Source organism: Scardinius erythrophthalmus (genome assembly GCF_964197995.2).
Source record: "Scardinius erythrophthalmus genome assembly, chromosome: 17".
Classification (NCBI taxonomy): Eukaryota; Metazoa; Chordata; class Actinopteri; order Cypriniformes; family Leuciscidae; genus Scardinius; species Scardinius erythrophthalmus.
In genome coordinates this window covers 18859549-18877596 of record NC_138237.1, presented here as the reverse complement: position 1 = coordinate 18877596, position 18048 = coordinate 18859549, and the positions used below count along the sequence as shown (strand labels likewise).

The 18048-nt window shown below is 38.3% G+C and overlaps 1 protein-coding gene across 2 annotated transcripts in view; it reads left to right on the top strand.

The window, feature by feature from the left end:
• Positions 1-18048, top strand: part of ncam1a (neural cell adhesion molecule 1a) — a 241725-nt gene that overhangs the window by 177383 nt on the left and 46294 nt on the right. For both annotated transcript variants that reach the window (XM_081391322.1, XM_081391323.1), the window contains exons 9-11: positions 13206-13356; positions 15770-15954; positions 16819-16915. In XM_081391322.1, the coding sequence (XP_081247448.1) occupies positions 13206-13356; positions 15770-15954; positions 16819-16915 (433 nt within the window). The remainder of the gene's footprint in view (positions 1-13205; positions 13357-15769; positions 15955-16818; positions 16916-18048) is intronic.

The following is an 18048-nucleotide window of genomic DNA, read 5'->3' as shown; positions in this document are numbered from 1 at the left end:
AACACGCACCCCTGCCGGGATAACCATGTTGCAGAAGCACCTGCAAAAAAACCTTTTAAGATTTGTTATTTCTCTTATGTGACTTCGAAAGTTTATTTTCATGGACAGATAATCTTGCTGCCCTTTACAGATCAGTGTCATCCCGAGGCTGTTTATATGCATGCAGAGAGTAATAAGACAGAGGTTCTGTTTTAAAGGTCAACAGGAGAGTTCGTGACCAGGATTGTGTTTTAAGAGAAGAGGGTCGACCTGCCAAGATAGCTGAAGCAGGTGCCAAACTCAAGGTTTTAACCCCCTGTAACCTTTTGACAAGCTGTCATTGAGCAAGTGATTAAATCAATAGAGGAATAAAGGATGTCAAGCCACTGTAAAACAAGAGTGGCCTGTAAATTCAGATGGGCTTGTTGTAGGAACAAAGGTTTAGTTGTCTAACACTATGTCAGTCATATTTTCAAGTGTCATTTCCTGTAGTTCAGCCCAGAGTCTGATGATAAGCTACTGTCTGATGCATATTTGACAAAAAATGGCTAGCTCACAAGTTCTTCTGTTTTTTTTTTTCTTTACGGTTTTCTATGCAAGCCCGTTACCACCTTAAAGAAAATAATAAGGTGATTTACTAACAGCTTTCTCCAGCGCAAACCCTCTTTTGGTGTTAAAAAACTACTGTCAAGATTTACTAAAGACACGCAGTGTACAATTAGCGCTGAAAAGGCGTGGCCTGCGGCTGATCTAATTGAATATGCATTTATAAGAGTTTCTCTTTCAGACGCAAAATTTATGGGAGGAGAGTATTTAAATGAATCATGCAAGGGGATTTATTAAGGTTTGCGCTTGTCAATTTATTGATATTTGTGCTATTATTTACCACCCAAAAAAAGCATGTCTTAAACCAGATGCTAATTGGCGCTGCTTTTGGTAGATTGCATTGGTCTTCTTGGGAATCATTATGGATCATTATGGAAATGATCCGACTGCATCTGTGTTCTTTAATTTGCACGTCGTCAGTAGATCACGCGCAGAACTTTCCACTGCCATCTGCGCTTTTTTTTTTCTTTCTGCGCTCTCATGCTAATTTGCCCTGTTTAGTAAATTTGAGTCACTATTAGAGCACAAATTCTGAGTATGGGACACCATACTTGGCTACACGCCACTTCACTTTCCCTTTAACTTTCAATTAGGAGAAATAGTTAATAAATACAATTTTACTCTGAGGTGGAAACAGGCTTTCATAGTTTTTCATGCATTTATGCACATTATTCCTGTCAACTGTGATCACTTCAGATATCAATCAAACTATTTCATCCTTTCTAAGTGGGCAGTACTTTGTCAGAATAAGCTGCAAAGTTGACCAGACAGATGCAGTTATCCAAAGTCTGGCAACATGAGACTACTTTTAACTGTCATTCGACAAACGACATATTGTTTCACTTAGAGACAAAAACCTAGGTGGTTTAAAAAAAGCTGTGCTTTGTTCAAGTGAAACTAACTGTTTTAAATATTTACCTGGAACTCAGCAGACTACAGTAGTTTCTTTAATCACAAATTATTCTGCTTGATCAGTGTCAGATTTCATAATGAATCCTGAAATCCCACTTATCTGCGACAGATTTCCAAACTGTGTGATTAGCGGTTGAAATAATAGAATGCTGCCTTCATGACGAGCAAGCTTTCATGGAATCGTTGTCATTCTGTCATAAGTCAAATGGGTAGGTTGTCTGCTATTCATGTCTGTTTGATTTATCAGTGGTTGGAGTCACGTCCTCAACAGCCTCTATTGTGAGTCATGCAAATTCTCGGCGATGCAATTCCAGATGGCAGCGTCATTGATTGATTTCTGGTTAACAAATGAGTGGAAGGTATAAAAACCTTCACTGAAAACTACTCATCACTGTCCCGTTCAAAGAATACAGGGATCTATGTTGTCAAATGGAAGAATGACTCTCGTTAAGGCTCAAAGCTGCTGCCTGTGACTTATGGGACATAGACGAAATGAATGAGGTGATCACAGTTAGCATCACAGGCAGTAGATCTTGGATATATTGCTTTGGTGTCAAGGTGTGCATCGTTTCAAATGTATTCCTATTGTGTTATTAATTATTGATGGACTGCCATTATTGCTGTGGCATTTTGATGGGATGGGGGGGGGGGTCTGACCTTTCTCATCATTAACAAGATCATATGCATGTCACCTGGATGTTTGAGCATCCACTCATGTTTGAGTCATAATATGATTTACTTGCGTGCAAATGGCCTATATGTGTCCTTTTCTATCCAGTACGATTGTTGTTCAGATTAAAAAATAAATTGGCACACTTGATGTTTTGACTATGTGCCTCTCGTCGTGTGTGACACAAGGTTAGTTCAAGGTCATATATATATATACATGGGCGACAAGAAATGCATCGGGGGCAAGAAAAAATCAAGAGTTTTTTGTAAATGCATCAGCAAATTATTCACTGAAACTTTTAGCAAACGAGTTTGAGTTTGCTTGTTACTTGTTTATTTACCTTCTTGTTTATTTACTCATGTATTTAATAATTTACTTAAAGACCCCTGTGGTGAAAACAAGAGGCGGGGCTAATTTGCATATTCATAGAACCACGTATACCTAATGAGGCAAGGATGTAGAGTTACATTTAAGCTATTTTAAGGGAAGCTATTTTAAAACTCGTATAAATATGTAATTTTGGGTGATCAAAGATGAGTTTTAAGGGATAAAATTATTGACTACAGGAGGACTTTAATTTATTATCTCTGGAAATGACGCACACAAAAAGTGAATCATTGTCCATCGTTTTGCGAGCAACTGGTGATAAAGAAAGATGCCATGTCGCAATATTAAAAATATTTTTCCATTTTAAACAATGATGGCGAGCCAGTGGATATCATATCACGCCAGCAATGTGCAATCTTTGTGTGAGAGTTATGCTGGTGAATAAGTCTCAAACCACAGTCAATTATTCACTACAAACACTAACCCAGCTTTTGGCATCTGACGCTGCATTAACAGCGCATATTCTCTCAGAGACGATAGGAGATTAATCAAATTGACTTTCTTTAAATATTGAAATATTTCTCTTGTGGCCCATAGTGGAAAAAAATTGGATTTTAATGAATCGAGAAGCATTTCGTGTTGATTGTTGAACAAGTTTCAACAACAAGTTGCGCTATGAAATTATTGTAGTAATTGTTATTTTAGTAATTAAGTGTAGTATTATTTTAATAATACACGTAGCCTAATAATAATTAGGTAACACTTTACAATAAGGTTCATTAGTTAACATTAGTTAATGTATTAAGTAACATGAACTAACAATGAGCAATACATTTGTTACAGTATTTATTAATCCTTGTTAATGTTAGTTACAGTTTTTCTCAGTCGCTTTGGTGCATTTCTCACATCACTATTTACATTTGCACAACAGTTAGTTCAACCTCCACAACATTTAGTCATTTGGGCACATCATAGTAGCAGTTTCTCATTCCTTCCAACAAATTGCAAATGCTTTTGGACATGCATCAATTGCTTTCATACAACTCTCTGCTGTTTTATAACTTTATCATTTGCTTATGTCATGTCAGTCAAAATTAACTATACTTGTGAATGCTGAATAGTCATTCCATATAAAACTAATAATCCTCATTTCATTGCTTGAGTCATTACATACAAAAATGTTGAACTAGCTGTCAAAATTTGTCATTTAAAAAAAAAAAAAAATCCTGAAAAAGTCTCCTAAATTGAACAATTTGCAATTGAGCAAGAGATGATATTCGCTGTGATGTAGATTACTGTAAATTATGTGACCAGACAGAGAGGAATGTCTGGATGTGCATGAATGATTACAGTACCATGTATGTTGTATGTTCAGTTCCAATATGTTCTGCAATATTGTTTACAGTTGTGCACAGCTCTACCCAAAGGGAGTTTATGTTTGTTGTAAATAATGGTGTATTTTTTCTTTGCACAATGCTGTGAACAAATTAGAATTGCAAAGAGCATATATGCAGTAAAAATGTGAAACATACATATATTCAGTGTCTTGTACTCAGTTACCTCATAAATACAGTAATGTGTAACTTTACTGTATTTTTCAAATGGCTGTGCAAATAGTATTTAGTGCTGTATTGAGCATTTTCAGGTAGTGTCACCAAGATCTGACTTTTATCATTGGAAAACATTTACAGAGTAAACTGTCATAATGAAAACACGACTAAGCCATTTGACTATCTTGTTCATAAACGATGGACTCAGGACTTTTTATTTTGATGACACTGACACTTTCATTGACATAAATACTTGCTTTTGAGGAATGGGCTATCCATTTTGAGCAAGTGACACGCTTTTGCAGGTTATCAACTAGGTTTTGCAGTTTGTACTATTTGTTTTGAGAACTGCATTAACTGTTGTGCAAATGTAAATAGTGTTATGAGAAATGCACCAAAGCGACTGAGAAAAACTGTAAAGTCATTGACTGTTCATTAACTAATGTTAACAAATACAATTTTTGATTTAATAATGTATTAGTAAATGTTTAAATTAATTTGAACTAAAATTAATAAATGCTGAAGAAGTACTGTTCATTGTTAGTTCATGTTAACTAGGTAGTTAACTAATGAACCTTATTGTAAAGTGTTACAAATAATAATTATTATTTTTTTAATAAATAATCATGCATGCCCGTCCACTACGCCACTGTGAAGGGTTAAACGGCATCAACGGCACCACCTGCACGGCATCAAAGACCGTTTTTTTTTTTTATCCAAATCCACATGAATGGCCCGTTCAATATTCAGTAGCCTACTGCAATCTCATGGTGTTTCTCATGTGTGTTTTCAGTCGGTGCAAGCAAGAAAAATTTCTTTCACATGATGTGTTCATCGGCAGTCAGGATTAACATAAAGAGTTTTCCAACGTTTACTAGACAGTAAACTAGCTTTGAACGAGCCATTCATGTGGATTTGGATCTCGCTATGGACGTGCGCTCTCTGTGAAGGCCTGACTAGCTGATGGCTCACATCGGGAAACTCCATGACAATAAATATGTCGCCCATTTATCATACACACACACATAAACAAATACAAAATAAAAGTCAGTTTATTATTTAGAAGTCTATTGCCTGTGGGTATGGTACAAGTACTAAACAATTTTTTGATTTGATTAAAGTCAAGTTGTCTTTGGAGCTTCACAAGCTGTCTGCTCTGAAAAACGTGCATGTGTGATGCCTATCTAATTGAGCGCCTGCTGATTTTTCTTTTTAAGGCTTTTTCTCATTTCTGTCATGTTTTGCTTTACATGTATCTATCCTCCCAGGCTTCATGGACTCGACCTGAGAAACACAAGGTAGGGCTGCTTCAAACCTAGCCAGGATGCTCACTAATACTAGAGAAGTCCTTTATCACTCTAGAACATCAAGTGTTGGCTCTCTTTTACCCTCGAAATCCTGTAGACACACACACCCACACACATCACGTCTAATGAAATGGCATCCCTCGTTTACAATGAATGTCATTTCTTTTCTTTATAGGCAGCATATTGCTCTTTTTTTTGGATAGCTTATATAAACAGAAATTGTGACAATCCTATTGGGTCTTTCTAAGCTGTGAAGTTTTTATTGCTTCTCATTTCTTAGTAGAATAACTGAGCCCTTTTTTTCCTTTAAGAATTCCCCTTGGACAAACTTTCTCAAGGGACTGAGGAAGAAAATAAAGAGAGGGTGTTAAAGCAAGGGCTTCAAGCCTTGAAACATGCCAGGTACTTCTTTAGAGAATGAGCCAACACTCAGTGTTCTCCCATAGACTCAGACAGGGGAATGTAGCAGCACTAAAGGAGACACTAACACAGCTATAACCAAATCCAGCTTCAGACAGCACAAGCTTCTGTTAACATAAATATACTAACCATCACTTATGCCATACTAAAACTCGTACGCCACATGTCAGAGATGAATAACTTAAAAAGTCAACGTGAAACCCAATTTACTTCTGTAATGTGGCGCATTTGTGTTAAACAGGATGCATTTTGTAGACTGTATTTTATCCATTTGTAGTTGGGAAAAGAAGATGCATACCAGACTTTGGGCCCTATCTTGCACCCAGCGCAATTGACTTTGTACACCGACGCATGTATCATTCCTATTTTGCACCCGCGCAAAGCGCGCTTTTCCCTCCACAGAAGCACGTCGCTAAACTAGGGAATGAACTTGCGCTTCCTGGGCGGTTCAGCGCAAAAAAGGAGGCGTGTTACGGCGCAAACGTTCCCTCATGCTATTTTGCAGGTTTAGAAAACAATTGCGCCACTAACCAGGAAAAAATAGTTTAAAGTCAGTGGCGCGTTGCGCATGTTATTCATATGCTATTTTAAGCGCGCATGCTTGGCCATAATCAATGTAGCGTGTGCACAACGCGCATACACTTTGATTCTCTCATCTATACAGAAGCAGCAGTTTTCATTTTTGCAAATCATACATTATTACGATAGATAGATAGATAGATAGATAGATAGATAGATAGATAGATAGATAGATAGATAGATAGATAGATAGATAGATAGATAGATAGATAGATAGATAGATAGATAGATAGATAGATAGATAGATAGATAGATAGATAGATAGATAGATAGATAGATAGATAGATAGATAGATAGATAGATAGATAGATAGACAATTTATTATAAAAGCATACATCTAGCTTACACATTTACCCAAATTATCATACGCCTTTTTAACCGAAGTTAATTTGGGTGGGTTTCTCCATCCCCAACCTCCCTGACGAGAGTGTTGCTCTCCTTGGCTGTGAACTGCTCCTGGCGCGCGCCTGGCAAATCTGCCGTTATAATAGGAATCCGCTTTAGAACAAATGCGCCTGCTCTTAAAGGGAATGTGAGATGACGCTCTGATTGGTTTATTTCACGTTACGCCCAAACCACACCTATGAATAATGAAGCTCTTCAGACCAACCCCTTTTAGATTTGCGCCTGGCGCAAGAGTCATTTATCCCGCCGGGAAAATAGCAACAGCGCCAAGACCCGCCCACAAAGTTACTTGCGCTTTGCGCTTTGACACTTGCGTTTCAGATCGTTAAAATAGGGCCCTAAATGTTTTAGCTAAAATCTTGCCTGGTTAATGGTGAACAGCGTCCAAAAGCTTGCATGGCCTAAGTGACATCAGTGGAAAGGGAAAATACATTATGATTATTAAGAATAATCATCCACAATACACCAGGAACTTGCATTAAGAAGAAAGTAAATAGGTGCGTTTTGATTTCATGTTGACTTAAGCTGTAGATGCACAGCATGAGCAAGTGATTGCATTCTTGAATCTGAAATGTTACTCTTTTACTTGCTTTATTCATCTGTCAGAAAGAGAATTCATCTGTGTTCTGCACTGCTGATTAAGAATGATTCAGATGCATATGGATTGTGTGGGAAGGACTGTTTATCTGATCTGCTGAGATGAAAGGCCGCAGTTATGGGATTGCCCACACATCACTTCATGTTTTTAATCCTCAGGAGTACAGATAAAAAGAAACATGGTTCTTTAAACATGCGCTTTTCCTCTGAGTCAAAGACAAGGAAATTACTGCATCAAGAGTTTTGGAATAGTTAAGAGTTTGCGAGTTAAAGGCTAAAAATTCAGTTGTACAATCTTTTTACATTATAAGCACTACTGACTCGAGTGTTGTGTGACTGACAGGCGGCTGCCTTTGGATGTTCATTGCTCGCACATACTGTGCGCGTGCGCTGCGAAGTGCATTCATGCCTCCACGTAACGCTTCATGCAAGAATGGTCAAATGCACTTCTTGTTCATAAGGCCCATCATGCCGAGGTGTTAATGTAAACACAGTTGTTGGAAATGTCTTTAGTGAACGCATACAGGAGGAACAAAAAAAATGATGTGTGATGTGCCAGAATATCAAATACTTTTGCCTTGAAATGTAAATGGATCTGCCATTATTTTTCTACTATTAATCAGTCACGAACATGAACTGGAAAAAGAGAAAACCACTGCCTGCTCACAGCTGGATAACTTTAGTAGCTTTAATAAACCCTCTACAATCAAACGTGAGCACACAGTTAAGCCTAAAAAAGTAACTGTTCTGTTCATTTCAGACATATGAATATATGTATATATATATATATATATATATATATATATATATGAATCTTGAATAATTTCACTTCCATTGATTTCTACAATTCTGATATTTTGACAGCCCTTCTAGAAGTTAATATATAATTTCCTCTCTCTAATAGTAAGGATGTCGGTAACCGGTATTTACGTAATACAGTATATGACCTTTTTCTAATTTAATTTTCATTCAATCTTGGAATGTCCGTCCTGCTCACTGTCTAGACTTTTACTCCTGCAGACTACATCAGGGCAACTATTTCTCAACATGTCTTGTATCAATTCAAGCTAGGCCATCTTTATCAAAAGTTCAGATTTATTTTCATCCGCATTTGGACACACTGTGATCCATCTTGTCTGTGCTAGCGTGAAATGTGAAGTGCAGGACACCGTTTGACTCGCTTTCCTCACAGACAGTCAGCAACACCATTTTTAACGTTGTCTCTATGTCAGTGCAGTCATACAAATATGATTGCCATCACCTACTATTTTCTCCTAAGGGAAAATAAAAAAATCCCTTTTTTTCACACAAAAGCCCTTTTAATGTGAGCTCTGATTTTGATCCACCGTTGGTTGTCTGATCTTTCAGGAAAAACGGATGGGCAGAATGGGGCTTCCTGCGTTCTCTATTAGGCGAGATAAGATACGCAGCGGCCCGCGATTGCATTTCTGTGCTGAAACGTAAGCCGAAACATTCTCTCTCTCTCTCCTCGCTTCTGTTTTCTGCTACATTTGACAACCGACGAGGAGGTAGAGGCACAAAGTGATTTGCCGGAAGCGTTCAAGGTTAACGTTCAAAGAAATCGTGAAGGTTTATATGCAACCAGCCCTACGTACACACATAAAACAGGAGAGTCGCTGCGTATGCTGGCTTACTGTCAATTACTATGCAACGGGAGGGGACTCGTTCGACAGACCTGCATGCTAACAGCCCTCTGAACGTGAGGCACAAGCAGGATGGAATTTATGGTCGAGACCCTGGTTGTTACTTAAAGCACTCAATCCCTCAGATCGTGACTAAGCCACCACACCTTAAATCAAGTTTGGGAATTGATTGGATTTCAGCGCCATGCACACTCCATTCCGCTCGCAGTCAAATTTCTCACTGACCATTGAACAGGCACTTTATAAATGAAGTGCCACTGCAGGTTTCAGAAACGTCTTATTTCCCGGCTGCCTTTTTCATGCTGTCAGGGGACCGTCTGTGGCACTGATGAAAGGTGCACGCTAATGCTCACATTTTGCAGTAGCTTCACTTAGAAAAATGTGAATCATACACTGAGCTGTTTGCAGTCGATGCTCAAAACAGCATTCCATTTTCAATTCAGTATGCATGTACATCCAATAACAAGGTCGTAGCATAGGTAAAACAAAGTACGCTCTGCTAAGCCCGGAAAATGTAGAGCGCATCCAGCTCTCACACTCACAGGCTTATTTTATTCATTCTGCTGCATTGAATACTGCTTATGAATGTCAACAATGCTTATTGTTAATATCAAGGTGTGACAGCTACACTTTCTTTCTCCCTAAATGTCCTGTAGCTAATGAACGGGATTGAGTATCCATGTGATTATCGTGGCTGTTGGCTTCAGCACAGGAGCAGCTCATGTTTGTTAACTGAGTAATATGGTGTCAGCTGGCATGACTAATAAATCCATTTAAACCTGTCATGGAAGAGGCTGCACTCTCTGATTAACATGGGTCACATTATCCAAGTCAGATGCACTCAGTCAATTAATTTTCTTGTAAATTACATCAGTGTCATTAATCTGTGGATTTCCATTTGATTTCTTCTTTTGGAGTTTACAATGTGGAACCAACACTAATGTACGTATGTGTAACATATGGTTAGTTGACGCATAACACGTCCATGGACTTTTTTTCAGTCCCATTCATAAGGTGCTCAACTGTAAATGTGTAGCCAATTAAAACGAGAGCCAAAATAAATATTATATCATTTATAATTATTATAAATATGGAATAATAAATAACACATATATTAAAAATATTTTTTTTTAAATTGCCTCAAGTTGCCTTAAAGGAACACTCCGACTTTTTGGGACTTTAGCTTATTCACAGTATCCCCCAGAGTTAGATAAGTCCATACATACCTTTTTCATTTCTGTGCGTTCTGTAAGTGTTATTTGACGCACCCACCGCTAGCCTAGCTTAGCACAAAGACTGGATGTAAGTGACAAAATAATGCAAACATTTTCCTATTTACATGTTGTGATCTGTATAGTCACAGCGTGTACAAATAACAAAGCTATATGAGACAGAGACCATTTTTAATCGTATAAATACTGGGAACTATATTCTCACCAGGCGTAGGAGCACAGCTACTCGGGCGGAGTGATTAGCGCAGCACACGAGACGCCCTGTTGATGGTTCCGTAAACAAAGTAGCCACTCCGCCCAAGTAGCTGTGCTCCTACGCCTAGTGAGAATATAGTTCCCAGTATTTATACGATTAAAAATGGTCTCTGTCTCATATAGCCTTTTCATTTGTACACGCTGTGACTATACAGATCACAACATGTAAATAGGAAAATGTTTGCATTATTTTGTCACTTATTGGGATTAGTATGCTACCTTATCCAATTACATCCAGTCTTTGTGCTAAGCTAGGCTAGCGGTTGGTGCGTCAAATAACACTTACAGAACACACAGAAATGAAAAAGGTATGTATGGACTTATCTAACTCTGGGGGATACTGTGAATAAGCTAAAGTCCCAAAAAGTCGGAGTGTTCCTTTAAGGTCCATTCACTTTAAGACGGTGAACATGATTTCACCAATACAACATGTTCCTGGATCAGCATCTTTGTTGAGCCTGGAACAACGCTCCTATCAACCAATCAGATTTGAGGAACAAGTTTACAGTTCATGTCTAGTTTAGGCTTACAAGCAGGGTTAGGTGCTGTGTTATTCATCTATCATTCCCCTCAGATTTTAGGGATAACTTATGGGTAGGGTTAAGGCCTGTTCACACCGGGAAGAATTTCGAGCGCGATATTCGCCTACGTTTAACGCCTCGTGACTAAACAAAGGGCGCCAATGTGAGTGTGCACACCGACGCAAAAAACGGCACTCGTAAAAGCGTCATTTTTTAAAAAACGCCTCGGGTTTGTTTTTTTGGTTTGACGCACCGCGTCAAAAACTATCCGACCAATGAGATTGGCGCTTTTGCTCATGTGTCTGGAGCTTCTGAAGTTACAGTAAAACACAACTTGGGGGCGCTCAAACACAAAACGGTCTTGCCAAGCACACATACGTAACGGCGAAGAAGATATATGCCGAGTAGCGTCTAAACACTGCCGGGAAGAAATAAGACGAGGAAGATGCAAGGCAAGATGAATGTAGAGCTGCTGGTCTCGTTGGTGTCGGAACATAAAGAACTGTGACAAACGCGACAGCGACTACAAAAATCTTGATAAAAGAGAACTGTTATGGAGTGGTATTAAGCGCCATCTAATGTCAGGGAATGAATTTGCATGTTCACTCGGCTCATCGTCAGCGAAAATCGCTTGGGTGTGAACACAAAAAACGCGTTGAAAAACGCTGGCGAATAACGCGCGCTGATATTCGTCCCGGTGTGTACGGGCCTTTAGGTTAGGTTAGAGCAAAATTTTCTTATGAAATTTCTCCTTATTTACTTTTCACCTGTCAAGAAAATGTCATGCTCTTGAGAAAACAACAAATGTAATGTTCTTACATTTCATTTAAAAAAAATTAAATAAAAATAATAATAATAAGTGTGGCATCTTAGGGCTTTAGTTGGAAACTGTACATCTTAAAGTAGTTCCTTTAGCTTGTCACCATTTACTTTTTAAACACTTTAGTTTGCCTTCACTTCATTTTAAATGGTTATGTGGTGTGACAAATGAAAAGTACAAATATTCCATGTGGTTCTCAATAAGCATGAGGTCATAAAAGCTTTCATGTTTAATAAGCATGAAAGAATTAGCAGGGTAAAGATGTGAATTCGCTCCTTTTGGAAGCTGATCTGAAGGGCCTTTTTAGTTGCTTTTAAAATTTAGTGAAACTACCAAGAAAGCTAGAAAGAAAGGCTTTGAAATGCAAACAACACAGAGCCGCGATGAAGCGCATGCCGTGTTTTCATTGTAACAGCTGGAACTCCTATTGATTGCCGAATTCAAAGCCTCTTCAACCATAGGATCTCAGATCACCATAGTAACCAGAGATGGGCAGCAGAGTAAATGCAGAACGAGCTAAAGAGCATGCGCTCGTGTGCGGGATGGAGTCGAGGAGGAAAACTGTTAGCAGATTGTCCCAGCTGTGCTGTTTAAATAGGCTTTGAGGAGAAAAGGCTTTAAATTGGCCCCTGCTGTGTGGTCCACTTCATTATTGATCCCTGCCTCACTGTCTCCCAAAATACCCCCCTGAGCCCAAAGACAGAGGCTGAAACAAAGAAATACCGTCCCTCTTCCATTCAACTGGCGTCTGTAGTTGTGTGAAGGAATGAAATAAAGAATCTGGATAATTTTTCATTGAGGAAAGGAAAAAATGTCATAATTTTCTCTCCCTCTTGTCTTTCCAAACCTGTACGATAGACCTAAAGTTGTTATTCACTGGAACACCTTTCCTTGGTTTAATTGAATCATTCTTTTGAGTCGGATCTTTTCAGTGAATCAGTCGAATGATTTCTGCTTCTTTCATTAAGAGGTAAATGTCAAGATTTTATTTGAAATTCTTACATTTAATTGGTTTCTCATCCCAAATAACTTGGAATATATAGAAGTTAAATGGACTACTTTTACAATAGTTTTATGGTTATTTTGTGTCTGTTCTGAAGCCTCAGTATGTCGTCTTTTGTGTTTTATGCTGTATAAGAATGTCACAGGTTTGGAACTAACATGAGGGTGAGAAATGATAACATGAGGGTGAGAAAATGATGACATTTTTCATTTTCATTTCATTTTTGGGTGAACTATCACTTTAAAGGCCCCCTTGTGCCTCTAGCACTGCCATTTAGGTTTAACTTTGACTGATTTCCTTCTGTTTTACATATCTTTTTCTTACTCTCACTCTCTCTCTTTTTATTTTTTTCCCCTAGAGTCTGGATGGTAACGTGATTGTACGCAGTGATGCCCGTGTGTCCTCTCTGACTCTAAAGTACGTGCAGTTCACCGATGCCGGCCAGTACCTCTGCACTGCCCGCAACTCCATTGGTCAGGACATCCAGAGCATGTACCTGGAAGTGCGCTGTAAGCTAAACACTTAACTTCTTTCTTTGTCCTTTGTAGGTTATTTGTCATGTGGTCAGGGCAAATGTGTCAAAGCTCAAAAAGTGGACATTTTGTGTTTTTTAATGTTCCTTTGGTCTTTCTTGGCTACTACCCTGCTGAAAACACCAGCAATACTGTGTTTTGGATGCTGGATCTATATGTTTAGTCCAAATCCGATTTTTGTGCATATCCGATTGGAATCCAATCATATTTAGCAAGTGTGAACGGCGAAAAAATCACATGAAATGCGCTTTTTACAAATCCGTTTTAAACTACATTCATATGTGGTTCTAAATCCCATTCAATTCGCATTTCTGGAAATCCGTTTTAGTCTGACCGCTCTAATCGGATTTCGTGTGGTTTATGTGACTTTCTCACGCCACGTAAAATGTAAACATATCAGACGTTGTTATAGGAAACATGCTGAAAGTCGCTGTAGAAATTTTACATTCGAAAATAAACAAGGTTGTGTTGCAGTGCAGGTCGAGCAGAAAATTACATTATAATGGAGACATGTTGAATTTTAAGACTGGCGAAGATGACAGCATGAAATAAAGCAGCCATACCATCCTGCTAAATTTTAGCCGCTGTCTAAGAAGACGCAGTAGTCCAGTGCGGTGGCTACACATTGTCATGCTGTAAAAAAGACAACATCTGTATTGAAAACCCATCCACATTGTTGTTGTTGTTTTAGACGTATACCTACTAACGCAACGTAATTTCCATAGAAACCAATTCAGATATTCCAGAAAACGAAAGAGTGCCACAGGACACACATTCGATCCAAACAGTTGCGATACAGTGCGATTACAGTCAGTAATTTAGATAAGATTCCAATAGGATACACAAATAATCAGATTTGGACTGACATTGTGAACATAGCCTATAAGAGTCTTAACTAACTAACTTTTAACTTTTTAACCAACAGTAGATCAACCAGCTAAACCCGCCCCAGACCAGCATAAACCAGCTTACACAGCATGGAACTGGTCTTTTCAGCAGAATATTCAAAGATGCTATTCAGTGGATTTTTATGATATGAAACAATCAGTCTTTTTTACTTCTTTTTTGAGTTTATAACAAAAGAAACTGATAGGAATAGATGGTTTGAGGGCGCTTTTTTTACTGTATGTCTGTTTCAAACAAATTAAAGTTGATTTCCAGGCTTATTTCTTACAGTTAGAGCTCTTCATATGAAATGAAATACTGCCATCTTCACATTCTTAAAACTCAATTTTCAGAGCAAACGCTTATTTTTATCAGATTATGTTTACTGCAGTTGGCTGAGTGCACTTTTGTGCCATTTTGCCAGGTAGAGAATTACAGTAAAGCTAGCTTTAAAGTTATTTTCATCTGCTTGTGCATTTTAAAGCATTCCCACAATCTAATTCAGAAAAGTGGGAGGGAGTGAAGCTTGAAGTGCAATGAAAGCCTAATTGGATTAATTTTTCTTGCCCCAAAAATCTTCTCCCGTTCCTGAGATAGCATCACAATGTGCAATTGATAGAAATTGTGTGGAAATGCAGTTTGCCACAGCGCGGTTTGTGAGTAATCAGCTTCTTGGTTGAGTGCATGGAGCGTTTCGCAGTAATTAGCGATAAGAAAAGGTGCTTTGTCTGCCTCAAATGATCCTAGATGAGATTGTTCACTCCCATACTCAGTCGGTCTGAGCTGGAGTCTCTTTCTCTGTTTTATTTCCCACTTTTTACTTCAAGGTTTCATTTTAAAGAGTTTTTTTTTTTGCTTGATTGTTTATGTGTTGTTTTATTGAAATAGAGCTCAGCCTCAAATTAAAAATGGAGTCTCAGGCTGGCAGCCAATAGGAAAGACATGCCGAATTCTAGCCATGTCGAATCAGTAAGCATCTTAATGGAAAGTTTTGCCGTTTACTTACATACTCAATAAAAACGTGTTCCACTAAAATTGCACATGAAATCATTTCGAGCCTTACATTTCCTAATATTCATTTCAGCCACTGTTGTGATAAGATTTAATTGCCTGTTTCATCCAAAGAGAGACATTGGGGTGTCCAGATTATCTAAGCAGCGGTGTTGCAGCCTGTGGTCCTCAGATAGCGATAAGATTTGAGTGGATATGTTTCTTATCGCAACAGCTTTATGGGAAATGTGATTACTCAACTGCATGTATCAATCCTGGAGTGGAAAGTCTAGTTAGCCAAGGTGAGCAACAGTCACAACAGACAATAGACTTCATGCTAGAGCTACCGCCTGCTCTGTAATAGCAGATATCAGAAATTGCAATTCTGAAAGGTAGTTGAGGGGATGATGGTTAATATATGCCAGCTGGAAGCCATCATATTCTTGCCCCAAGGTCTTTCTCTATAACAGTCCTTGTGTTGGTTGCACTTTGCTGACACTGCGTATAATTACAGATGCTCCAAAGATCCAAGGCCCTGTGGCGGTGTACACCTGGGAGGGAAATCCGGCTAACCTCACCTGTGAGGCCCTCGCTCACCCGGGCGCCTCCATTTCGTGGTTCCGTGATGGCCAGATGCTGCCTAACGCTAATACCACCAACGTCAAGATCTACAACACTCCCACAGTCAGCTTCCTAGAGGTACTGCATCACCACTCAAACCCATCAGCCTTTAGATGCCCCCTCATTAAAGTTTCAACACTAAAGACATATTTGACACTAATAATTGCTTTCTGAGCTCATTTTCAGTATACTTCAGCACTCTGTAGCATTTGATATTAAATCATAGCAATAGTGCCTGCCAATACTGCATTGAGCAAACATGATAATTATTGTTTTTTCTGTTCTTTGTTTATGTACAAAATAGTGCACACCCATATCTGCCCACAAGTGCTGGGAATATAATGACTTGTTTTTATTGCGTGGCAGAATAATTCATGTCATTTAAGCTTCACTTTTTGATTTTGGTTTCGCATTACTGGCCGATAACATTAATTACAATAATTAAGTTAATGTCACATTGTGAATGACCAGCCTTTCTAGAAATGTTAAACCTACCAACATCCGTTGGCATGATTTTTGGAATTATTTATTAGGAAAAAAAGTCGCATAACATCGGTTAATGGAAACGCCGTCATTTCACAATAGTTTTTTATCGACATTTAGAAAATATCGCAAAAGTTTTGTGCAAATCTGTAATGGAAACGTGGCTACTGTCTCTGTTCCCATGGCACATTTTGCTGTTGAAGCTAATGGCAACAGTACGCCCCCATTCTTTCTTTCTCTCTCTCTCTCTCTCTCTCTCTCTCTCTCTCTCTCTCTCTCTCTCTCTCTCTCTCTCTCTCTCTCTCTCTCTCTCTCTCTCTCTCTGTCACTCAATAATTACTATTAATTATTACTGCTATTGCCAAGGCAATGAGCTTCCCTTAACCAGCTAATGTCTATATCATGCTAGCTAAATCAGAAGAGAGGTGGTGCCTTGACGTGTCTTTTTTTCTCTGACAGGTCACTCCGGTGTCCCAGAACGACTTTGGCGATTACAACTGTACGGCTACTAATGTCATCGGCACAGAGTCAAAGGATTTAATTTTGATTCAAGCAGGTTTGTGAATGTTTAGAGGATGATGAACAAAATTAGTAACTGTTTTACACTTATGAATCAATATCAAAGGTTGAAGTTCTAATTAGCTGTTTACAAATCATTTCTCACAAAGGGTGTCTTAACACAGGAAAACCACTTCTAAAATCCCCCTTGGTACCCATTCATAATACACTAGGTACGCGAAAGGTAAATCTCCTCCAGACTGAGATGTTTTAGCTTTAGATCAGAGCCTGTGCTCGTATTTTTCAGGCTGAGACTCTTGGGTAATAAAAACAGCAGGGTATAATTTTCAGGCTGCAGATTTGACGGTTAAATGCGACGCTACCTCTGATATTTTTGGTGCTCTGTAAAGTGGGGCAGATGTGAAATGGTGTGGAAGGCAGTGAGGTGATTATTTAGTCTCAATGCGATGAGGCAGTGCAGGAGTGACGCCTCTTTTCTACCTCACATGTTTTAGAGCCACCACACTCCCACAGCCATAGTTTTTACTGTGCGATAAAGTCACATTTCTCTAAAAGTGTGTTTTACTGAGTAAATGTGTTCTGTGAGGGAAGGAGATTAATTTTAAAAATCATGTATAGGTTATATTAAGTCATGTATAGTTATATTGTTAGTAAATCATTTTGTTGAGGGAAAAAAATCAGTTTTATGCAGGGCTAACAAATGAAAAATGCAATTCAAGCAGTTGTTTAGTTCACTCTAAGCAGAATCAGTATTTTAACGTTTCTGTTCATGCATTCCCTCAGTAATATAATCACTCCGAAAATGATTTGATTATAAAAAATACCGGCTAGTAAGGTTTTTTTTATTTATTTTTTTATTTTTACAGAGAAGATGTCACTGCAAATGGGAGAAGTTATTTTGATGAAAGATTTCGAGGGCACGTGAATTTAAGAAAAATAATATATAAATATATAAAAATAATAACTAACACAAAAAGTTAGTTTTGATTTCATGGTGACTTTAAGACTTCTACATAAATACCTTTTTACATGAGAAATGAATTTGCTGTGGATTTGCTGATTGCATCCAATATAGTTTATAAATGATTTGTCCTTCAAAAACAGCTTCTTTGTAAATCCTGCATTACATTTTGACAGCATTATAAAACAATCTACACTAAAACGTGACCC